This window comes from Varanus komodoensis, unplaced genomic scaffold, assembly GCF_004798865.1.
Source record: "Varanus komodoensis strain SLA01 unplaced genomic scaffold, ASM479886v1 scaffold25, whole genome shotgun sequence".
Taxonomy (NCBI): Eukaryota; Metazoa; Chordata; class Lepidosauria; order Squamata; family Varanidae; genus Varanus; species Varanus komodoensis.
The window spans coordinates 1,917,297-1,938,595 of record NW_025335661.1 but is presented as its reverse complement, the minus strand read 5'-3'; the positions used below and the strand labels follow the sequence as shown (position 1 = coordinate 1,938,595).

At 40.5% G+C, this 21,299-nt stretch overlaps 1 protein-coding gene across 1 annotated transcript in view; it reads left to right on the top strand.

The window, feature by feature from the left end:
- Positions 1 to 4,280: 4,280 nt before the first annotated feature.
- LOC123024793 (glypican-5-like) overlaps positions 4,281 to 21,299 on the top strand; it is a 406,903-nt gene continuing 389,884 nt past the window's right edge. The window contains exon 1 of the mRNA XM_044432951.1: positions 4,281 to 4,404. Coding sequence (XP_044288886.1) covers positions 4,296 to 4,404 — 109 coding nt within the window. The 5' untranslated portion in view covers positions 4,281 to 4,295. The remainder of the gene's footprint in view (positions 4,405 to 21,299) is intronic.

The window sequence follows — 21,299 nt, the reverse complement described above, 5'->3', positions numbered from 1 at the left end:
GCAAGTCCCAAAAGTTCAAGTTTGGTCTCATCAGACTAGAGAAACCTTTTCCCCACATATTTGCTCTGTCTTCCACATGCCATCTTGCAATCTCTAAGTGGGCTTTGAGATGGGTTTCTTTCAACACTAACCCTTTTCTCACTACTCTTCCATAAAGACCATATTTGTGGAGCATCTGAGTGTCCCATTGATTATTTCCCATATCCACTACAGATCTCTAGTTGCATTGGAATTACCATTGGCTCCTTGGTTCCTTTTCTGACAGATGCCCTTCTTACCTGGTCACTGAGTTTTGATAGGCAGGCATCTCTAAGCTGAGTCGAAGCTGAGCTACACAGTACTCTGGAGGATGCTCACTGTATAGGATCCCCCCCCACTTTTTTTAATAAACTGACCCTGACTGTTCAGTTCTGCACAACTTTATCTGTGAAGTTGTTTTGATAGCTTCTTGGTCTTCATAATGCTGCTTACTGAGATACACTTTCCAGCAAACTCTGGGACCTTCCAGAAACAGGTGATTTTAATCAGATTATGTGGCACAGGAGTTGCACACAAATAGACTCCATTGAATCACTCTAGTACAGTATATATTTTCTAGAAGTGATAAATTACACTGCAACCTATTTACTCATTTTACACCACGGGGATGGTGGGGTGGGGGGGGGGAGAATACTTGTGCAACTAGCAAGTGTGTTTTTCTTGAGTATTTTGTGTACTTCAAATGATAACAGTGCTAATTAAATCTGTTTCAGTTTCAGATTTTAACACAAGAAAATGTGGAAAAATCAAAGGGTGGTAGTGGGGAAAGGAACTGCTTATGTAAGGCACTCTTTACATATAATTATCCAACAAACTATGTTCTTTAAAAGCTAACATTGTTAGCTTAATTTCCTAGGAAACTGTTACGTGTGATCTGTTTATTCATGTATGTATTTCAAAATGGAACTATTATCTATTTATAACTTTAGTCTTCACTTTATTTCCTGCTGAGAAAATCAAAGACTGTAGTAGTACTTCTCAGTGTCATTTCCCAATAATACCTAATGTTTATTTCAGAATTGTAGTATTGCATGCATTATTTTTTATTTTAGAACAGATTCTGTATTGTGTGCCTTTGCTTCCCAGCATTGGTTGACTTTAAGGGTCAGACATCAGAATTCCTTTGTGGTTTGAGGTATGTGTGTTGTTTCTGAGTGTGCAAAAAAGGGACCTGCTGCATAAGTAATATTTGACTGGAGAAAGGTTACCATTGTGATGTTCCTTACTGAAGTTAGCAGGATTGTTGCTTTGGCTAGTTTCATTTGGTCTCCAAAGCAGAACAAGTGCAAGAAGGTGGGTCATTGAATGCATTGACTCAGTAGCTCAGGAACATGGTGCCCAGATGTATCCTTGGCTTGGTATCTGGTATACGTACCCCCAGAGAGGTAAGGTAAAGCAATGTGCCATTCATTTTCCTGCATAGTCTGGGCTTTCCCCAGCAATCTTCATTATGTCTCCCTGCTATTTGATTGTAGGAATTGCTTTGCATTAAGATATAATAGTATTAATTCATTATACCCTTTTAAGCATTCTGATAGTTTTGAAATGGTACCAATTATCACTATTTCCAGCAGCTAGGTGAGTTGAATACAGAAAATTTAGATCGGCTTTGGGGCACAGGAGGTTGGCATTAAAGGTTCTGTCCCAAAGCTAATATTGAAGGATGTGAAATTTTCATGCTGACTTCATACATGCCCATACTGACTTCAAGGCATCGCTGTGAGAATGGGGCTTGCTTTCTGTTTTGTCTTTAAATACTCTGTGTTTTGCACAGTGTGTTTTGGCATGTAGAGGGTTTGTGCTGTTTCTACTGAGGTGCAGTCTTTACAGCCTTTTGGCCCTGGATCTGCAGACATTCTCTGTGTGTTTGTTCAAGAGATTAATGGGGCAAGGAATCTTTGCGGCCAACTGTGGCGAAGGTCTCTCTGGCAGTTTCTTCTGTTTTTCCTGTGAAGATTAATAGTTTTTCTGAAGATAAATATTTTCATCAAATGTGATACATAGGTAGCAACACCTGCAGAAATTCCTTAGCTTCTGGATATAGGATAGCCAACTGGGTTCCAATATGAGTTTAAACCTACAAAGACAGAATAATGGATTCTGTAAATAAAAGAAGAAAATACAATTTATGAACATTGCTTATGTTTACTTTAATTCAGTGGCCACCATATGGGTTTAAGTTTCTATAGCAGCTTTTTAGCCCTCCAGACTCTTCTGGCTAATGGTCAGGAATGCTTAGAGTTGTAGTCAAAAACATCTGGAGGGCACTAGATTCAACAGCATAAACAACGGGTCTGTATGTCAGATTTAGTCATTTATGGTGCAATTTTATGTATGTTAAGACAAGGGGGAGGGAAACCCACAACTCTCAGTATTCCCAAGTCAGCCATAGATGCCTAGGGAAATCTGGGATTGTATGGCTTTTTCTGTCTAAACATGAAATGGACTGCATCCCTTAACTTATGAAATGGACAACATGCTTAAGAAAAGGACTAGACACTTGCTGTGGCAAAGTGATGATGGGTTGCTGCTTCTGTTGTGAATAAGAATTAGCAGACCTAAGGAGAGAGCTGACCCCGCCTTCACAAAGGAGCCGAAGTAGTCACTGGCATTCCTGCAATACTGGTCCTATCTTTTTCTATAGTAGAGCTTGACTGAATAAGGACTGTTATGCAACCTTAGCAAGGGCCAGAGGTCATTCCTATCCCCTGTAGTTGATAACTCATGGATCTTCAGAGGCTTTCCAAAAGTTGGAGTGATTGGAGATGTGTTGAAATATGCATGTGACCCCTTCAACCCATATTGAAATTTTAAATGATTGACTTTGTCAGGTCAAATATGCATTTATTTATGTATTTATTTATTAAAACATTTCTATGCCGCCCCATTCGCTGAAGCCTCGGGGCGGCTCACAACATAAAATTAAAATACAAGAAATAACAATATAAAATAAGTTGTCCTGGCCAGATAAAATAAGCAAATAATATTAACAATTAAAATGACGCTTAAATAAAAAGGTCTTCGCCTGGCGCTGAAAAACAAATAACAACGGCGCCAGGCGGACCTCTCTGGGGAGCGCATTCCATAGATTGGGTGCCACCGCAGAGAAAGCCCTCCGAGTACCTACCCTCCTAATTTCTTTCACAGAGGGTTCCTGGAGAAGGGCCTCTCCCGCAGATCTCAAGGGGCGGGCGGGCAGGTGTATATGGATGTAAGCGCTCCTTCAGGTAACCAGGACCCAAGCCGTTTAGGGCTTTATAAGTCATCACCAACACCTTGAATTGGGCCCAGACTTCAATGGGAAGCCAGTGAAGCTGATGGAGGACTGGAGTCTTGTGAACATAACGCCCAGTCCCCGTCAGCAGCCTGGCAGCTCCATTTTGAACCAATTGAAGTATCCGGACCGTCTTCAAGGGTAGCCCCACGTAGAGCGCGTTACAGAAGTCAAGGCGGGAAGTCACCAGCGCGTGTGTCACTGTCGCCAGGCAGTCGTACTCCAGGTAGGGGCGCAGCTGATGAATCAGCCGAAGCTGAAGGAAAGCGCTCCTCGCCACTGCTGTCACCTGAGCTTCCAATGAAAGCTCCGGGTCGAGGAGCACTCCCAGGCTGTGGACCTTGTCCCTAAGAGGGAGGGAGTGCAACCCCATTCAGGACTAGGTTCAATTCACCCTCTCTGAAGCCCGATCCGCCAACCAACAGGACCTCCGTCTTGTCTGGACTGAGCTTCAGTTTATTGGCCTTCATCCAGCCCATTACCTCGGCCAGGCACCGGTTCAGTACGGCCACTGCCTCACCTGGATTGGCGGAAAACGAGAGGTAGAGCTGGGTATCATCAGCATATAACACACAAACCTGCATGCACATGTCCATGACTGCACAATAAGTTAATATACATGTGTAAAAAATATAGCTCTTGTCTTTATAGTAAAAAGGAAATGCAAACTTTGTGCTTGAAAGGGATCCAGTGGCAATGGTATATCTGATTCTGGATACTGCAGCATTTAGCTAATGAACATCAAGTTGTAATTAGAAGTTGCACCCTTGAAGTGTACAGACATTTTGACCTGTTAAACTTCTTATGACTTGTATCTGTTCTACCTAGATATTACTTTATTTGTAAGAAATATTGTATGTTTGGCTGTATTTATTGAGGAAGTTATGTGTGGGAGTACTTTTTAAAATTCTCTTTCTCTCTTTTGCTAGAGTCAAACTTGCAGATTTGTCAACAAAGAGCACCAACATGCTGCACCAAGAAGATGGAAGAAAGCTATCAAGCAGCTGTTCGGAGAGAGAGAATGGAAAACATCCAGACACTAAATTTTGAACTGAAATACATGATTGTTGGTCATATAACTGCTTTTCAAGGTAAGAACATTGTCAAAATTATGAAGAATTTTTCCATGTGTACATAAATCCATGAAAACCTGCCTGTTGGCTCATCTGGGGTCTCCAGTATGGTGCCCATGAGCACTAATATGCTCACAGACATTGCCTTTGGTGCCCAACAGCTTCTCTGATTCTTTTGGTTTTGCATTTTTTTCTACAAGGTTTTTTTAATTGAGTAGGAGGCTGGCATGTTACAAGGAACCATGCTGGTTGCTTTTCTTTTAGTTCCACCAGTTCACTTTCCCAAAAAAGTCCTGAGCTCTTGTCAGAAGGACAGGATACAAATGTTTGTAATAAATAAAATAAATACATTTTGTCAACAGCTATTCCCATAATGGGCATTTTATGAATGATCAAACCTTCCATTGCAGTCATTTTGTGAAAGCACTGATGACATTCTATCAACATTAATGTCTAAAAAGGTTGGAAGCCCTGATCCAGACCATGCTCCTATTTTCAACTATGGCTGACCAGTTGCTTGTAGAAAGCTTAAAGCAAGATGTGGAAGCAACAGTTTTTCTTCACTGTTTCTTCCATCCTGTAAAATTCAGACTTATACGAACATGGAAGTTCCATTTACCCATCATGAGTCATAGCAGTGAATAGATTTAGTCTCTCTGTGTTTGATTGTGGTAACCAAAGACTATAATATTTGTCACACTGGTTCATACTTTCAGGCTCAACATCATAGTTTGAATGTTGAAGAAAACAAATTCCAGATGTTGCTTGTTCACTAGAATCTAAGACTGTCCTGTGACGAAGAGCTGTTTTAGTGACCTTCATTATTTTTGGAGCAGGAGCCATTTTGTCTCCAGTCACAGTAGCTGAAGATGACTCCAGGCAGCAGGGCATGCTTACTTCTCCCCTTCCAAGGAGGCGAATTCTGACAGGCTTATTTGATTCTTGGACTGGAATACTTTGCAAGAGAGATGTAGTCTACTTCTTGCTTCAGAATTTAATGTCATAGTTCCATGCACTCTCTCTTTCCATCTTTCTCTCCCCATCCATCCAATTTCCCCTCCACTTTGGCATCTATGCAGTGCACTGCTGCAGTTTGACCATCCAACTGCTCATAGGCTCTTAGGGTTCTTCCTGCCACTACAGCTAATTGGAAGATTTCCTCTGTCTTCGTTTCCCTTCCCACCAGCAACTTTCTAACCGATGTATGGCAAGTTTCCTGACTCACCACCCCCAGAAGTTGCTCTGTCATGCTAGACCTCTGTTAAGCCATGGCAAGACAAAGCCAAAGAGCCTCTCCCGAGAATCCTGAGAGAGCAAGAGAGAGCATAGAACTGCACTGGTTCCTTTCACTAGGATTAGGATCCACCAATGGCCTCAGGCCTTGCAACAAAGAGCACTGAGCTATTTTTTCCCCCAAAATGAATCAGAATTCATATCTACTGATACTGATATTTATCTTTCCCCCATTTATTGGATACCTGTTCTCCTTGCCCCTCTCCTCCCCCTCCCCCCGCCCCTGCCATGGGTCCTTTCCAGTCCTTCACTGCCTGTTATATTCTATAGAACAACAGAGAATAAAATGTGTTTCCTCGTAGATCATGTGTACAAAATCGGTTTTGCTGCTGTTTGAGAAGTAGCATATAACTGCTACACCCTTGTTATATGGAGGTGACAATTTTTTACACTTACTTGGTTACTGCAAAAACTTAATATTTAAAACTTACAGTTGGCCCCTGCTCCTCAATATCTATGTCCATTAGACACAGCGGTTAAAAAGAACAGTTGACACAGTTGATGTTACAAGGTACATGCTAAGAGTGGATAAATCTTTTTGGTTCACTTTCTCTTGCATTCATTTTTTTTAAATATTATTTTTAAATCTCAGGTGATTCTGTACTTTTCATGAAGAAATTAGTACATGTCAAAAAATGAAGAAAATAACATTCTCTTTCCCACACCTTCCAGATGTTTAAACAGATATCTATTCTTCATGTAATACATGAAGGATTAATTGATTTCCTGTTATTGCAGCTGATCTTTGTACATGCACTTTGGGCCATTTCCTGTGCATCTGTTTAGATGGGGACTGGCCCTACCATTAGGTATAGTGAGGTGGTTAAGGGGTCACAAAAGAATTTTGCATGGTCAGAGTAATGTGCTGTTGTACCATCTTTAGTCAGAGGTGTTTGTGAGATTTTCTGACTCCAGCACTGAAATAACTTGTCCATTCTTGGGTTCTATGCACCTTAACATATACTGCTGTGCCTTAGGCAGTAAAATATCTTGGGACTGGGCCTGAAGAAATTATCTCAAAGAAGCAAAGAATCAAGTGCAGCGCTATCTCTTTCTCCTCCTCCTTCACCGCCCCCTCCAAATTTGAATAAAGAGATTTAAACTATTGGAGCATCCTGATAGTTCCTTATTCCTCTCAGAAATTAGCAAATGCCAAGACTTGTATATATAAAGCCAGACAAATTGTATCTGGATGTGTGTAAGGAAAGGACAAAGATAACAGCTACTCCCTCTTGTTTGTCCCCCAGTATTACACATTAAAAAACAGTTATGCAAATAGGGAAAAGTTGCTTTTCCTATTTGATGTTCTAAATGGCACACAGACTGAAGAGGCAAGGGGAGGGAAAAGCAATTTGTTTTATTTCACAGACTTGAAGAAAACAGTCTTAGTTATCCCACACGGCTTTGAAAATCTGGCAGCAACAGTCACATTTGAGCCCTCTGCTGTGCCGAAGGGGAAATATGGAGCCATTGTTGAATGACAGTGAGTTATTCAAGTGATCTTTCAGCATCATTATGGAATAAAGAAAAGGTCAGAATAGATTAACCTGTCAGACCCTGAGGTCAGTCAAGCAGCTTTATTGCTTGACTGAGTGAAATCAGTCATTAGGCATTTCAAAGTGGCTTGAATTTACAAGCCTCTTCCAGTGATGGCTGTCTAAATTATTGTATTGTAAATGGTTATAAACTTGCTTTGTCCACCTTAGGTGAAAACATGCCAGAATTTTGGCTTTGCCTTCTGAAAGCCTCAAAGGCTCGTTTGTTCGTTTCATTTGGTGAGGTTTCAAAAGGCTCTCTCATTCCTTTCTTCAGATGACACTGTATGGAAGTTCTGTTGCTCAAGCAAGGGATCTTTGGTTTGGTTTGGTTTGGTTTCTCCTGCAGTCATTTTCCCTACACATTGTTTGTGTGGCATCATTATAAAACATTAAAAGCAGTGTGCATCAAACTGGTCTGGTGACATAAGTCCCATTCAGTTTTTCATGAGGCTTCTGCTGGTGGAACCACTGAAGAATGGAGACTGAATATAAAATTAGCTGATTGAAAAGCTGAACAATATGCGATATTTTTCAGCGGCAAATGTGTCATTCATGAGTGTGTTGGGGGGGAGCAGGTGCTCTTCTGCAGCTGTTGCTGTTACTTTCTATAGAACATTAATTTTAATGAGAATATTGTCTTTTGATACTTTTGATGCTTCCCAAGAACTTGCTCATCCTTCTCCAACCCAGTGGCCTCACGATGTATTGAACTACAGTTCACACAATTCCCAGTCAGCTTGGCCATTATGGGAGTTGTAACCCAGCACATCTGGAGAGCATCATGTTCAGGAAGGCTGAGGTAGAGGATGACTATGTTGCTGACATATGTCCTGCTTGTGAGTTTCCTGGTTGTAGCTGCCTGGCCATTGTGTAAACAGAATGCTGGAGCCTTGGTCTCATCTAACAGGCCCTTTTTCTGATTCTTCTATGCAGAAAGTGAATGCCGTTTTGTTGTTACATCACTACTGCCACTACAAGGGAGAGAGCTCTTGCTTGCAGTGGCAGTGTCAGCATTAGTACCACAGACAGTCTTTCTTACATGTTTACTGCAATGATATTAGTATTGTGTGAAGAATAGGCTATTGTCCCAGATTCCGTTTTCCAAAGGATCCATACCAGTCTTTCAGTGTCTTAAGATCTTCTATGGAGGCATTCCCTGGGTAGCTTCTTTAGCAGAGGAACACCCTGATTCTAGAATGCTGTACCCAAAGATGCTTGACTCTTTCTGCTGCAGTATTCTTCACCAAACTCAAAATGTGGCTTTGGCCAAGGTGAGCGTGACTATTTTGTGAGAGCCTATTGAAATTTCTGGCTACTTCTATAGCTGCCTTACATGGTTTTTAGAAAGTAAAGCAATAATTGACAGAGATACTTTTTAGGTAGAGGCCTGTGTACTCAGCAATTTAACGTTGTCTGGCATTCTTTGGTATGGCATACTAGAAATGTTCCTATTTTTTAATATTTTTGTGTTGCTTGTTGTTTTCCTTCCACTGAAGAATGAAGAAAAACCTTGCTAATAAGTATATAAGTGTGCTGGCATATGGACACATTTCTTGGAAGAAAAATACCTTCACCTAGTTTCCACTTGTTTTGTAATGTATAGCAGAGGCCAATAGTCAGTGATGGTAATTCCAAAGGTTACTATGTTTTTAACCATTTTACATGGCATTGTGTCAAGCATTTCTTCTGAGAAGTTCTAAGGAGAAAACACAGCTGAGAAATTATTCAGTTGAGGAGAATGTTCTGCTTTGCTTGGAATATTTTACAAGGTAGGTTCTACTGTCAGATATTTATTTGGAAGGTGCTCCCTTCCAATTAGTTGTGCATCCTGATACTAATAAGCATTGTATGGAGTGGCCGTTAGAGCATAGACCTAGGATGAGGATTGTGTATATCACCTCAGCTTCCTTGAAGGAAAATATGGGATATAAATGTAACACGCAAGTAAGAATTTAGCAGTGCTTGCTTTGCTCAACAGTGGCAGAACATCAAAAGCAACAATGGTTGTGAACCACAGACCTCAAAATGTGAAGAAGATCGAAGGTGGTGTTTTCCCTCTTCATTTTTGCTTACCAATTTTTAAAAATGTGTGCTGAGGGGATTGTAGAAAAAAATGAACATTATAACAATTCTGAAAGTGCAATGAAATGTTTGATGCAGGCAGAAAAAGCCACTGTACTGGTAGAAGAAATGAGGTCAAAAAGTGGAAGAGAAGAGCTCTTCTAGGGAAATATTTATCATCCAATGGAAACTGTCTTGACTGTGTATCGTCAAGGTAGCCTCTGTGAACTGTATCTGCTGCTTGGTGCTATTTTGAGGTGATGAGGAAGTCAGGTCCTCCTGCTGGTCTGCTCATTCTGCTCTTTCTGTTCCAAGGACAGCAGAAGAAATGAAAGCTGGTGTGCCAGTTTGAACTGAGGCTGGCTTGTTCCCTGCTGTGGGGTGTGCAGGACAGAAGAAAGCAATCGTGCCTATTCGCTGGTGCCTCAGAAAGACATCTTCTCCAGCCAGAAGGATAGTGGAAGTACAGTAGTACTATTCAAGAACTTGTCTTCCTTGAGTAGGAATGTGTGAGGAATCTATTTTGGGCATGGGATTCTATCAGATTCCCTGGGCTTAGCTCCCTGGACTTTGGTCCACTTTGATACAGCTGAGCGTCCAAGTTCCTGGCAAGTGTGCCTAGCATTTGTATACAGGAATACGGACGCCTATCAGGAATGGAGCCATGCATGAACACTGTGCAAGCGACATCATCTGCAGCAGCCTTGTTTGGGCCACGTAGCCTTCATCCTGCAAGCATTCATAGACTTCCTGTCCAACCAGCTCGCTTTCTAAGAGAGGAGGTCTGTGAATGCCAGAGGGATGGATTCTGTCGAGCTCTGACAGAATCCTTTGGACTTAAGGAAAGAGAAAAATGATTCAAGAGCAGGCATTTTTTAGAAAGCATGCTGTCAAGCTCAGATTCAAATTCAGGAACAAACTCTAACCAAGCTGGTTTAGCCGACCAGGGGAACCACTTACACATTGCCCTGCCACCACTGACTCAGAGGTGGAAGTGCATCAACAAAAAGAAAAAAAAGACTAAAGAGGATACAGATTTGTATAGCATTTACAGATCCAAATTTATATGTATGGATATGCACTTAGAAATAATTGTAATTTAAATTGAAAAACGAATGCATTTCACTGTTTTGTGGAAAACTGTGCCTGCGTATTCTCATATCCAAGTACCCAGTGTTGATGGGCTACATCTGCTCTTCTCTTTTATGCTTCTATATCATTAAACCAAAATTGGACAGGGCATCCCTTGTTTGTTTGTTGGTATACCACCCAAAAGCCAAAGCTTTCTGAGCAGTTCTCTGACAACCCTCCAAATAGAAGGCATCTTCTGTAAGGTTGGATTGGTCCAGTAAATTGCAGCCTGCTCCCTTTGATAGCCAGGAAACTGGGCCACCTCATTCAAGGGCAGATTATCTTACAGGGTCTTGCAGCTGGTATTCATGACAACAGGATGACAAGAACATATTTTCAGTAGCTATTCCTGAGCCGTTCTTCAAAGCCCTGGTCTGTCTGTCTTCAGAACCTAAGGAAGAACGTGATCCAAACCAGGTGCCTGTAGCCCTCTAAACTTGGAGCATTATGGGTAACCTGGGGAGGTTGGTAAGAGAAGCCTAGAGGTGAAGGTTGCTTCTGTGTTCCTTTCATTCAACAAAACACTTTGATGACTGATTTCAGATGTTTAATTGTTGCACCATATATGGGAGAGAGGGATGCTGAGGGACTGCCAGTATTTTTGTAATGCTTGTCGCCTCCCTTCCCCACCTCCTGGAAAACCCACCAATTCTCTTCGCCAAAGTCACACTGATGCTTTTGCAGTGGCAGTTCATAAATGCTTATATTCAAGTGTTATTTAAATACCCTCATTGTTATTATCTGCTATAAGCATTAGGATCCAGTGTGGGTTAAGCATCCAAATAACTCCATTGTCAGAACTGTCTGCCTTGTGTGCGATTGCTAAGCCCTCACTGTGTGCATCCAAAAATAAAATTGCAATCTTTCCCAATTCTGAATGCAAACACTACTTTGACATTAGGATTTTCACCAGCATATAACCTTGGCTTAATTTGGATGTTGCTGTTAAAGCCACGAGTGCCATGCTCAGCATCTTGAGAATTCCATCTTAACTAAACAGAGAAATGGATATCTTCCTCTCTGTGGGATGACTTGGTCCTGTTGTCCAATAAGTTGATTCTTGCAATTATCTTCTGTCCTATAGCTAGGAATGAAAGGTAGTGATCTTAGGGCTCTGTTGTGAGCACATTAATTGAAAGACTTGAGTACCGGCTTAAAACTTTAAAGGAAGGTGCAATTGCCAGCAGGTTTCTATTAAAACAGTTTGACATAATACTTTTTAAGAAGAATGTGGACCTACATACACCTTTTTAAACATATTTTGAGTATAAGGGCTTAATCTTTAAAATATAGCTTAAAACTTGTTTCTATAGTTCTGCGATTATGGCTGAATTGGGACAATTTAACAGCTGCTGCATATAATGATTAGTATATAAGGTTACATTAAATATATCACATCTGCACACAGATATTGTTGCTTTTGGATAGATGCCCATTTCATACATGTGGTAAGGTTTAGTTCTACTGGTGAATTCTCTATTTTATAAAAAATATGATTTGCAATATTAGCAAACCATTGCTAGGGCAAACACTTAATAAATCAGTTTCATTCTAAAAATATTTTTAGATATGACTTGTTGCTGGACTGACTGTTTGACTTCAACTGTCACTAACCTACTGCTCTTGGTGCATGGAATAGGACATGCACAGGACGTATGTGAGCTCTGAAAATGCTTTCATGATAGCAATTGTACATTACTAGTGATGGCAGAAAATTCTCCTGTGCAGGTTTTGGAATGCAAATTCTCTTACTTAGAAACTCCACTCCATTACTGGGTGGGCTAAAACAATCTGTGAGTCTTCAGCTCTCCTTGTAATATCTCAGTGCCAGCCACCTACAAATACCATCTTTTCCTCCCCGTTCCTTCTCAGGTTTACCAGGTTTGGGGAGTGAAAAGCTAGTTGTAACAGCTGAGGACTCATCCTATGGTGCAGCACAGTTCCAAGAATTCTACTCTCCATTGTAGTAAAGCTCAGAAAAGGCAGGATGGAAGAAAAGGTCATGTTAGAGCAGTTCTCCCAGGTAAGATTTTGCAAGCATAGGAACTCTTGAAAACACACACACACACACACCACTGATGTGATGAGGCATGTCAGGAAACATGAGTACTCAGTTTCTTTAAAGTGTTGAATGAATACAGAAACGTTAACAGGAAAGTCCTCCTCTTTTGAAAAACACAGTCCCAATTTACAACCCATGGAAATGAAAGTTGAGTTAGCAGAATTCGAGCAGAAATTTGACCCTGAATTAATTTTGGATCCAGATGTAGTCAGTAACTTCAGTCTTACTGATTTCAGTGGGTCCTTTGTAGGTATGACTAAACCTAGATTCAAGTTCAAGTGGTATTTTTTTCTATTCCAGCTCACAACTCAAGTTTGGGGGTCATGCAGTTTGTCACCATTTGCCCAGACTAGTTCAGCCTTCCCTACTGCTGGTGTGCTCCAGATGTGGACCGCAGGTCACGTAGCTCCCAGCCATTGACCGTGCTGGCTATATAAGCAAGACATATTCCCTGCAGGTGTTTTGTGTATTCATGCAGACTTCAGGGACCGGGCTAGTTGGCGCACATGATGTTGGGGTCAGCATTGGACAGCATGGCCCACTCCCATCTCAGAAACATTCATCCAACTGAGGAGCACCCTCAAACAGGTCTTCACACTATGATGCAGTTTGTGTGGCATCATCACGAACACTTCCACACTCCACAGGTAATTGCCACAGTGGCTTCAGTGCAGCTTAGGGAGATAAAACTATTGTTGGAAGAAATGCTGTTAGTGTGATGATAAAAATGCCTCCCCAACCTGTTTGTCTCCAGATATGTTGGAGTGCAATGCCCATCATGCTCTGACTCTTGTCCATGCTGGCTCTGGATGAAGGCAGTTGTAATCCAATGCATCTGGAGACCACCAGGTTGACAGGAGGAGTGTAATATTTGTCACCACCAGATAGCAAAGAGGAACCAAATAGCCACACACTTTGAATGAAGTGGTAACAGGTGCTGTATATGCAACTGGAGAGGGAGAGAGAAAGATCTGGCTCTACTCTTGTCATTTTTATGTTGAAGGTAATTTGAGGTAATGAAAACCCAAATCCTGATAATTTCTTATTTTTGTTATGGTTTTCTCTTAAGGCAGCCAGGATATGGTCCTCTGAAATCTGTCCTGGGCTTCCATTAATGAATTTAGCAGATATTGAAGGGATGTGAGGAAATGGTTTGTTTTAAACTCCACTGTTTGAAACAAATTGGATTTTTATTGATTTGGAGCATTTCTCTTCTGATTAATTCATTTGTAAAGAAATGAGAAAATATAAGTGATTTTCTTAGGGATGCACTTTCAGAAAGGCACTTCCTTCTTAGCATTCTACTGTACAGAACTCCTAAGAATCATGAAGCCTGAAAAAAGAGTGGGACAGCCCTGCTGCAAAATCATTGCCTCTCTGAAAAGCAAGAGAACAAATTTGGGGCTCAGCACACTGGACCTTCATGTTGTCTAGATTCCTCCAGGGTCTCTGAAAATAGCATACAGAAGTGCAGGCGCACTTTGTTCTAACACTTGGAATGGAAGGAATTCAGCCGGAGAAAATAATCACAGACTGTTTCATGCACTATTCTTTCTTAGCCAGACCTTAATATGAGTGCAAATGTTCACACACACATGTACACATGTGCACCAGAAGCCAGAATTTCTTGTCCGTGTCCCTTTTAGCTACAAAAAATAGAGAACAGGTGGTGAGGGAAGGAGTTGATTTAATTGACATGAAAAGGTAAAATTGAAGTAAATGACTGCTGCTGCCTATAAAAATATATCAGATCACACTCCATCCCCCACTATGTATTCCAACTTGGAGTGTTCCTGCATATGGGCATTATGGGGACATAAAACATTGTGGTTGCCCCTAACTTTTCCTTATTTTTTAAAAAACTCAATGCATGTGATAACATTGCATCTGCTTCTCTAAGCATGCCCCAGCTAAGTGGTAGTCACTGTATTCTTTTTGGCAGATACTGGGTATCTGTTCAGGTCAGACATTAAAAGGCACTACATACACATACACTCATCAACTGTCTCTGCTCCATTGTGACCGGGAATGGAATGCATGGATTAACTGGACACTGAGCCTATAAACTGCAGCATTAAATGAAATCAGCTCTGTGCTTTGTGTCTTCGTCTTCTGCAGAAATATGTCTGGGATAAACAGGGGAAGCTTTGATTAGTAGTGCTGATTTGCAGTGACATGTTTAAAACCAAGCAGGCTTTGATTGAAGATATCCATCCTGGTTTGCTGTTAATTACTAAATGAGGTTCAAGCACAGTGCTGTGCATGGATTCAATCCAAAATCAGTGAGCTATTTAAAACCAGAGATCTCAGCTGTGGTTTCCATTACTTGCTGTGTGATGATTGAGAGCTAAAACTGCTGTTTCAAAATAGGTTGTCATGATTCCTAAATGGTAGGTCTCTTACTCAGAGAATTGGTTACAACCCGCCTTTCTACATGTGCAATCTGACTAAATATAGTGCTTTTCCTTATTGACTCATTGAGTATAAGACTGGCCTGTGACATTTGACACAAGTGCTTCAGTCAGAGATAGTAATGGTGAAGGGAAATTTCCTCAGTTCAGTTCTGAATTGACTTGCTACTCGTATATATGAGCTTGTTCTTGGGGGGAAAGTTTAGAGTTTGAAATTCCTTTCTCATTCAAAAACGTCAAGTCAAGGAAGGATGCAACACACATAGGCCATCCTGAGTTGCAGTTCTCACCACCAGCTATTGTGGAATGACACTTAGAAATTCAACTATCCCTCCCTTCCCATAACAAAACATCAGGGAACAAGGGAGAGTTTTCAGTTTGGATAGCAACCATACCCTATTGCAAGAATCAGAACGGCTGACTAAAACGAAGAAAATATTCAACAATGAAAGGGTTGCTGGAGGTGCAGGGGGTATAACATAGCGCATATTGATGATTTCTGCTAACTACATGATCAGAGCTTCCATCAAGAGTTATCATAAAGAGCATCATGTCTTATAGCATCTGGTCATGTAGCAGTCAATGAGTCTCTTTGAGAATAAGGGGCTAACATCAAATATGTTTGATTTTTCCATATGCCAGTGAAATAGCCTAGTCTCCCCTGAACACTGACTATAATCTATAGGAGCTCACTTTCCAAGCAAGAGGAGAATGTCATGAAGAAATGGTATTCAATTTGCCGAACAACCAAGTGTTCTAGGCCAGATGAATGTCTATATGCAGGACCTACGTAAAGAATCTTGGTGCCATTTTTATATAGAAACACAGAACTTATACCATCCTGGCTGTATGTGAATTCATGCTCTAATTCTCCACCAATTTGCCTTGAAAGGGTCAGTTTTCTTCTGAAAATGCATTAACAAACATCCTTTCTAATTATGCTATAGAGTGACTTCCCATATCATTCCTTTTCTTAGAGATGAACTTTTAAGTTGCACTGAAGACGAAAAACACAGTATTGGAAGTATTAATTCCCACTCTCTCACGCACAGCCACTACATAAGCTATGTGAATAACTGTGGCTATAAACAAACCTTTGTTGTGATTTATGTCACGGGCATGTCTCCCAGAGGCAGCGTAACTGCACTGTCAGGAGTGCCAAGGTATTGCCATTCCTAGAAAGACATCAAGTCCTTTTCATCTGTTCATGTTATGTTTTCCCACCGGCTGTTTCACCACCTGTGATGCTGGCTGTCAATAACACTGCAGAGTATTGATGGTGGCCAGGATAGGATTCTGCAATCGAATTGTCACTGTCAAAATTCAGGTTATCAGGCTGTTTCAGAATGGCACAAACACTGTCTTGCTGAGAACATGAGAAACATATTTGGAAATATTTCTTATCTGGGAAAGTTTAAAATGCTTATACAAAATCAGACTCTTCCCCTGCACTTCTTTAGGCTGAAGCCTCTATGAAACACAGAGACTGTGGTTTGTATATCATGAGAAGCCATGCTGGTTTGCTACCTTTGTTGGTCTGTCATGTCATGTCTGCATGGTATCTTTGGTTTCCTGAAACCATAGAGAGAGAATCAGTAGCCCGTTCTAAGGTTTCCATGCTTCACTGTGGCTTTTCCTGTTGTCCGGATGAGGATCACCATTTTCTTATTGTTGGCATCAAAACACCATAGAATCCCATGGAAAAAGCAGCTGCAGAAGAAACCACTCAACCATTTGCTCCCTAGCAACACATGTGCCATCACCTGCTTTTCTCCTATTGGTTGAATTATTACCTTGCTTTATTCTAATTGGCTGCTTTGTTCCTATTGTCATCTGAGGGAGAAAGTGGGTAACTCCATAGAGGGAGAAAGGAAGAATTGTAGCAACATTATTTATTATGATTTAATAAAAGTTGCTTTAGGGCTGGAGGAAGCATTTCAGAGATCCAGGAACAAGAGGTACAAACTCTCCTTGAAACCTCAGTGCACCATTCAGGAAGTGGCTATTGAAGTCCATAGGGAGTAATGGCATAAGAAAGAAGTTATCCCTCATGTGGACTACCTGGATTTGTGGCAAAAATGTGAGGATGGAGCAGGGAGTGCAGAAACCATGTTGCCATGGGAACCATGTGACTCTTTTTTACCTGACTGATAAATTTGAGTAAAAATCTTCTTGCTGTGAAAACATGACATGTGAACCCAGCCAGTGTCAACTTTTCCTTAAATATATATTTAGTTAGAGCCATGCAGTGGCCATCATAGTCAGGCAGGGTTAAGTTTATACCTGAACTAAGTAGATAATTCTCTTCCCTCTCCTCCTGCTCCTCACAATGGAAACCTTGTTTCTGGTTAAAGTTAGCTATCCTGGTGCTTAGCTGGGACCATGTCATAAGCACAGCTATACTGACTGACTACTTATGGAAATAGTTAAGGATTTGATGAGGTAAAGACTAATAAATATATTAAAGTTTTACTTCCAGCTTTATTCTCAATTTTTCTTCCCTATACTGGAACACAGAGTAATTATGAATTAATGTGCTCCAAATGAGAGAGACTGAGGTTGTCAATTCTGAGGTCCTGAAATGAAAGTTGAACATGGCCTCCATCAAACTTTCACGTTCAGTGTGATCAACAGCTGTGTGGAAAGACTCCACATCTGTTGATCCGTCTGTGCCCTGTGGTGATTGCAGGTGTGCAATCCAGGGAGAAGAAAAGTTGGCAACTGGACTGAATTCCTGAAGTTCTGTTAGCTATTATGTTCAAAGATGCAGTTTTTAATCAGAGCTAATAATTTACTGACAGAGTGACTTGCTAACAGAATTTTTCAGACGGTATCTGAGTGCAACCAGTGCCACACTTGTATCTTGATTTGCTTTCTTACAATTATTGTTTCTCTTCTCTCTGCTGAAGAAGAATTCTTGGGGCTTCCCACTCCCCTAGAGGCAAGCAAAATGACCAGAGTCCAAGAAAAATGGTTAAAATATCTTCCAAAATTATTTATCTTTCTAGTTGAGGAACATGCCCCAGGAGAGAATCTCCTTGTCTGTGGCTCTCTGCTAAAGATATTATTATTCCATCTCTGGCCAGGACATTGATCAGCCTTCCAGAATCTGGTGCCCCCCAGATATGATATGGTGCAACTTCCATAATTCCAAACCAGCAGAGCCATTGCTGTGAAATGAAGTCCAACACATCTGAAAGGCAACAAGTTGAGGAACCCTGGACAGAATCAGGTTTCAGTATCTCTGGAAGGTCTATCCAGCATATACCAAAAATATGTATCATGAAGCTAGTAATGACTTATGGCAGGAAAACAAGAAATACTTATTTATTAAACATGTATAAAAATCTTATAAGTATATAGATGAAAGAATGCAGAATATCTGTGAAAATGTGCAATTTTGAAAGTCTTTAAATTCTTTAGACTAAAAATGAGTTCCAATTTAAGTTTTTATATTACTGGAACTTATTGCTAGATATTTCTTTTTCTACAGATATACATTTCATACACAGGAATTTGAATACTGTCATAAATTCTAATAAATGTAAAAAAGATATAATTCAGAAAAAAAACTCACTGAAAAGTTGCAATTGAGTGCACGGTTAGACAGACAAAAAGCCTACAGCTCCTAACATGTTCTTACCTCTTTTTTTCCTGTTAGAACTTTAACAGAACTGTGTTTAAAGTCCCATTAACTTCAGTAAGAGAAAGTTCTATGCATGATTAATATTTCCATTAAAATCAAAGGGACTGAAAAGTGCTTTAAGTTTGGCTCAGCTTTGTCTATAATTTTTAAAAGCAGCAAATTAAATTAAGTAAAAACCTTGAATCCATCCTCCCCCCAAGTTAGAATGTGGCTTGTTTATTTGGCCTGATATAATTATTTTTGTTCCATTATCATATCCCTGGTACTGTAAAACGTGGCACAATTCCAGATAGGCTGGATCCAGACTTTATCATAATGAAGTCCTGCTGAAATCAATGAGACTGGAGTTAGTTATGGCATGTCCCATGGATTTCAGTGGGTCTCCTCTAAGTATAATTAACTCTGGATGCAACCCAATGTTTTTTCAAATTTTTAATTGCCAGTATTTCCTAAACGTATATACATGTATCAGATCCTTCCATTAGGACTTTGTTGTCTAGCTTTTTCTGAAGACCTGATATTTAAAATACCTTCAGCTTGTAGAATGAAAGAAAAAAATTAACCTATGCCAGTCAGCATTAATAAATATTAGTATTATTTTATGAACAAATGGCCTGTTAAGCTTGCACAGCCTGAGTATACTTGACCTCGGAATGCCTAAAATGACATCAGCTAAACCCTTAGCTATGCAAATAAGATTATGTTGGGGATGCTATAATGCACACTTCATTGACAGAAGGTTCACATGCAATTTGCTGAAGTTTAAACTGAGACTGACCTTTCAGCATTAATCATGATAGCAATTTTCAATCCAGAAGCAAGCAACATGCATTCTCTCCTGCATTATTCTGCTAAGCTTACCAAAGGGATAAGAAAACAGTAGGCTTAAGCTGCAGAAAGTCAGACTGAGCTTTCATGATCGTAGCTTGTAATTGCAAGATGTTCTGGTGTTAGTTGGACTTATCAAAACATCAGTTTTGTGTTATTATTTCACAAGGGAATCTGAAACATTAAGAGTTGGGTTGTCTGCAAAGGAAGTGGAAAAACCAGGGATGCTTGTGTTGTCTGAAATTTTCTGAACTTACTTTGGCTCCCCCTCATTTCTCATTTATGCCTTGCATTGTTGTCTGTCTTTTCTAATGGAAGAAGTGCACATTTTCAAATGTGTGCACTTTTCTGCCTTGACTAAAACATGAATGCATTTTTTAAAAAATTAGCAACTTAAAAGCATGCCTTGTAAGCAGTGTGCATATTTTTAAAAGCATATACCTCTCCCCATTAATGAGAAATTGTGTTTATGTAAATGTATATTTTAAAGTGTGCATTTTAAAAAACTCCCTATTTTAAATACGCACTTTAAATTGTACATTTTTGAAATATATATTTTGCAAATGCATATGCAAGTTCCTAGACTATGCAAGCATTTGCAGAGAACATAAGCTTCACATTTGGTGTTGCAAAAGAGGTACTTTCAAGTGTTTCGTGAACTGAAACTAAATTGTCATATGTCCCTAGTCCGAAATGTTCCTATGGTTTTGGCATGCTGAAAAATCTAGATAACTGTAGGCACTTTGGTCATGGAACCCGGCATACGTGGGGATTTTCAAGCACTTTAGCATCAGGGAGAGCTTGCCATGTGCTGATTGCAAAACTTGTAAGTAGAGCTATAGATAGAAACTGAACATCCTGATAAAATTTAAGCCAAGCCTGCAAAGAGGATCTTCTATCACATATTTTTTAAAGTTTAAAATAGCTGTGTGGTCAATGATACAGATCCAGGTGTTAGCACTGGGTACAGATGCACAACCTCCCTCCCCACTCAGACACAAAACATTTTCCCAGTTGAAACGACTCCGTTCAAGCTGTTTTTTGCCCTGCCCTTCAGGGGCAAATTTCTACAGAGGAAGCAGTCAAAGGATTAAATTGCTCCATTCTCCAGCACTGCCAGCCCAGTCTAAATTGGTACTGTGTGGCTGCTTTGATCTTTGTTTTTGTTTTAATAGGAGATCCTGTTCCTGGATATCCTGTTTCACTTTCAGCTGGGTATAAAGCATCCAGAGTAGGTTTAATAACTCTTCAAAATTAGCAGCCCTTGCTTATTTATGAAAGCAAAAACAATTGATTGTGAGTGATGCAAAAACAAATACATGAAACCTATGTGCAAGACATATATGCATGACAGGTATGATACCATCCAGCAACAAAACCAGGCAAAACATTCATATATGGAGACAAACACAACACACACACAAACCCTCCAGGTCCAATACATGTGCACAGAAAGCATTCCTGTGCCGTACACACGCATCTAGGGAACAACATGCATATGAACAAGCCCAAGCACCATAAACACTACGCCAAAATAAACAAGCCCGCATAGCTCCACATAATAGTGCCTACCCCCACCAGATTGCCTTTTTTGGGGGATGGGGGTGAGTGAGCAGCACAGCTCGTGTCAAGCGTAGGCACGGTTGCACATCTGCAAGGCTCCGTGTCCCAGCAGGCTCACCGAGAAGCACCTTCTGGAATTGCTTCACTTCTTCACTGTCGCATCCATCTTAGTCATTGCCTTTCACTGTGGCTCAGACCTGGGAGGAGTGAGAAGGAGAAGCAGCAGAGTTGTTTTTTCCCAGTCAAGCAAGCAAGCGAGAGCGATGACAATGAGAAAGTAGACCCATGGAGGGTGTCTTGCCCAAGTATCCTTAACAATCTGGAGCCAATACTTCTGGGCACAATTTAAAATGTTACACTGGGCCATGCCGATCACCCCC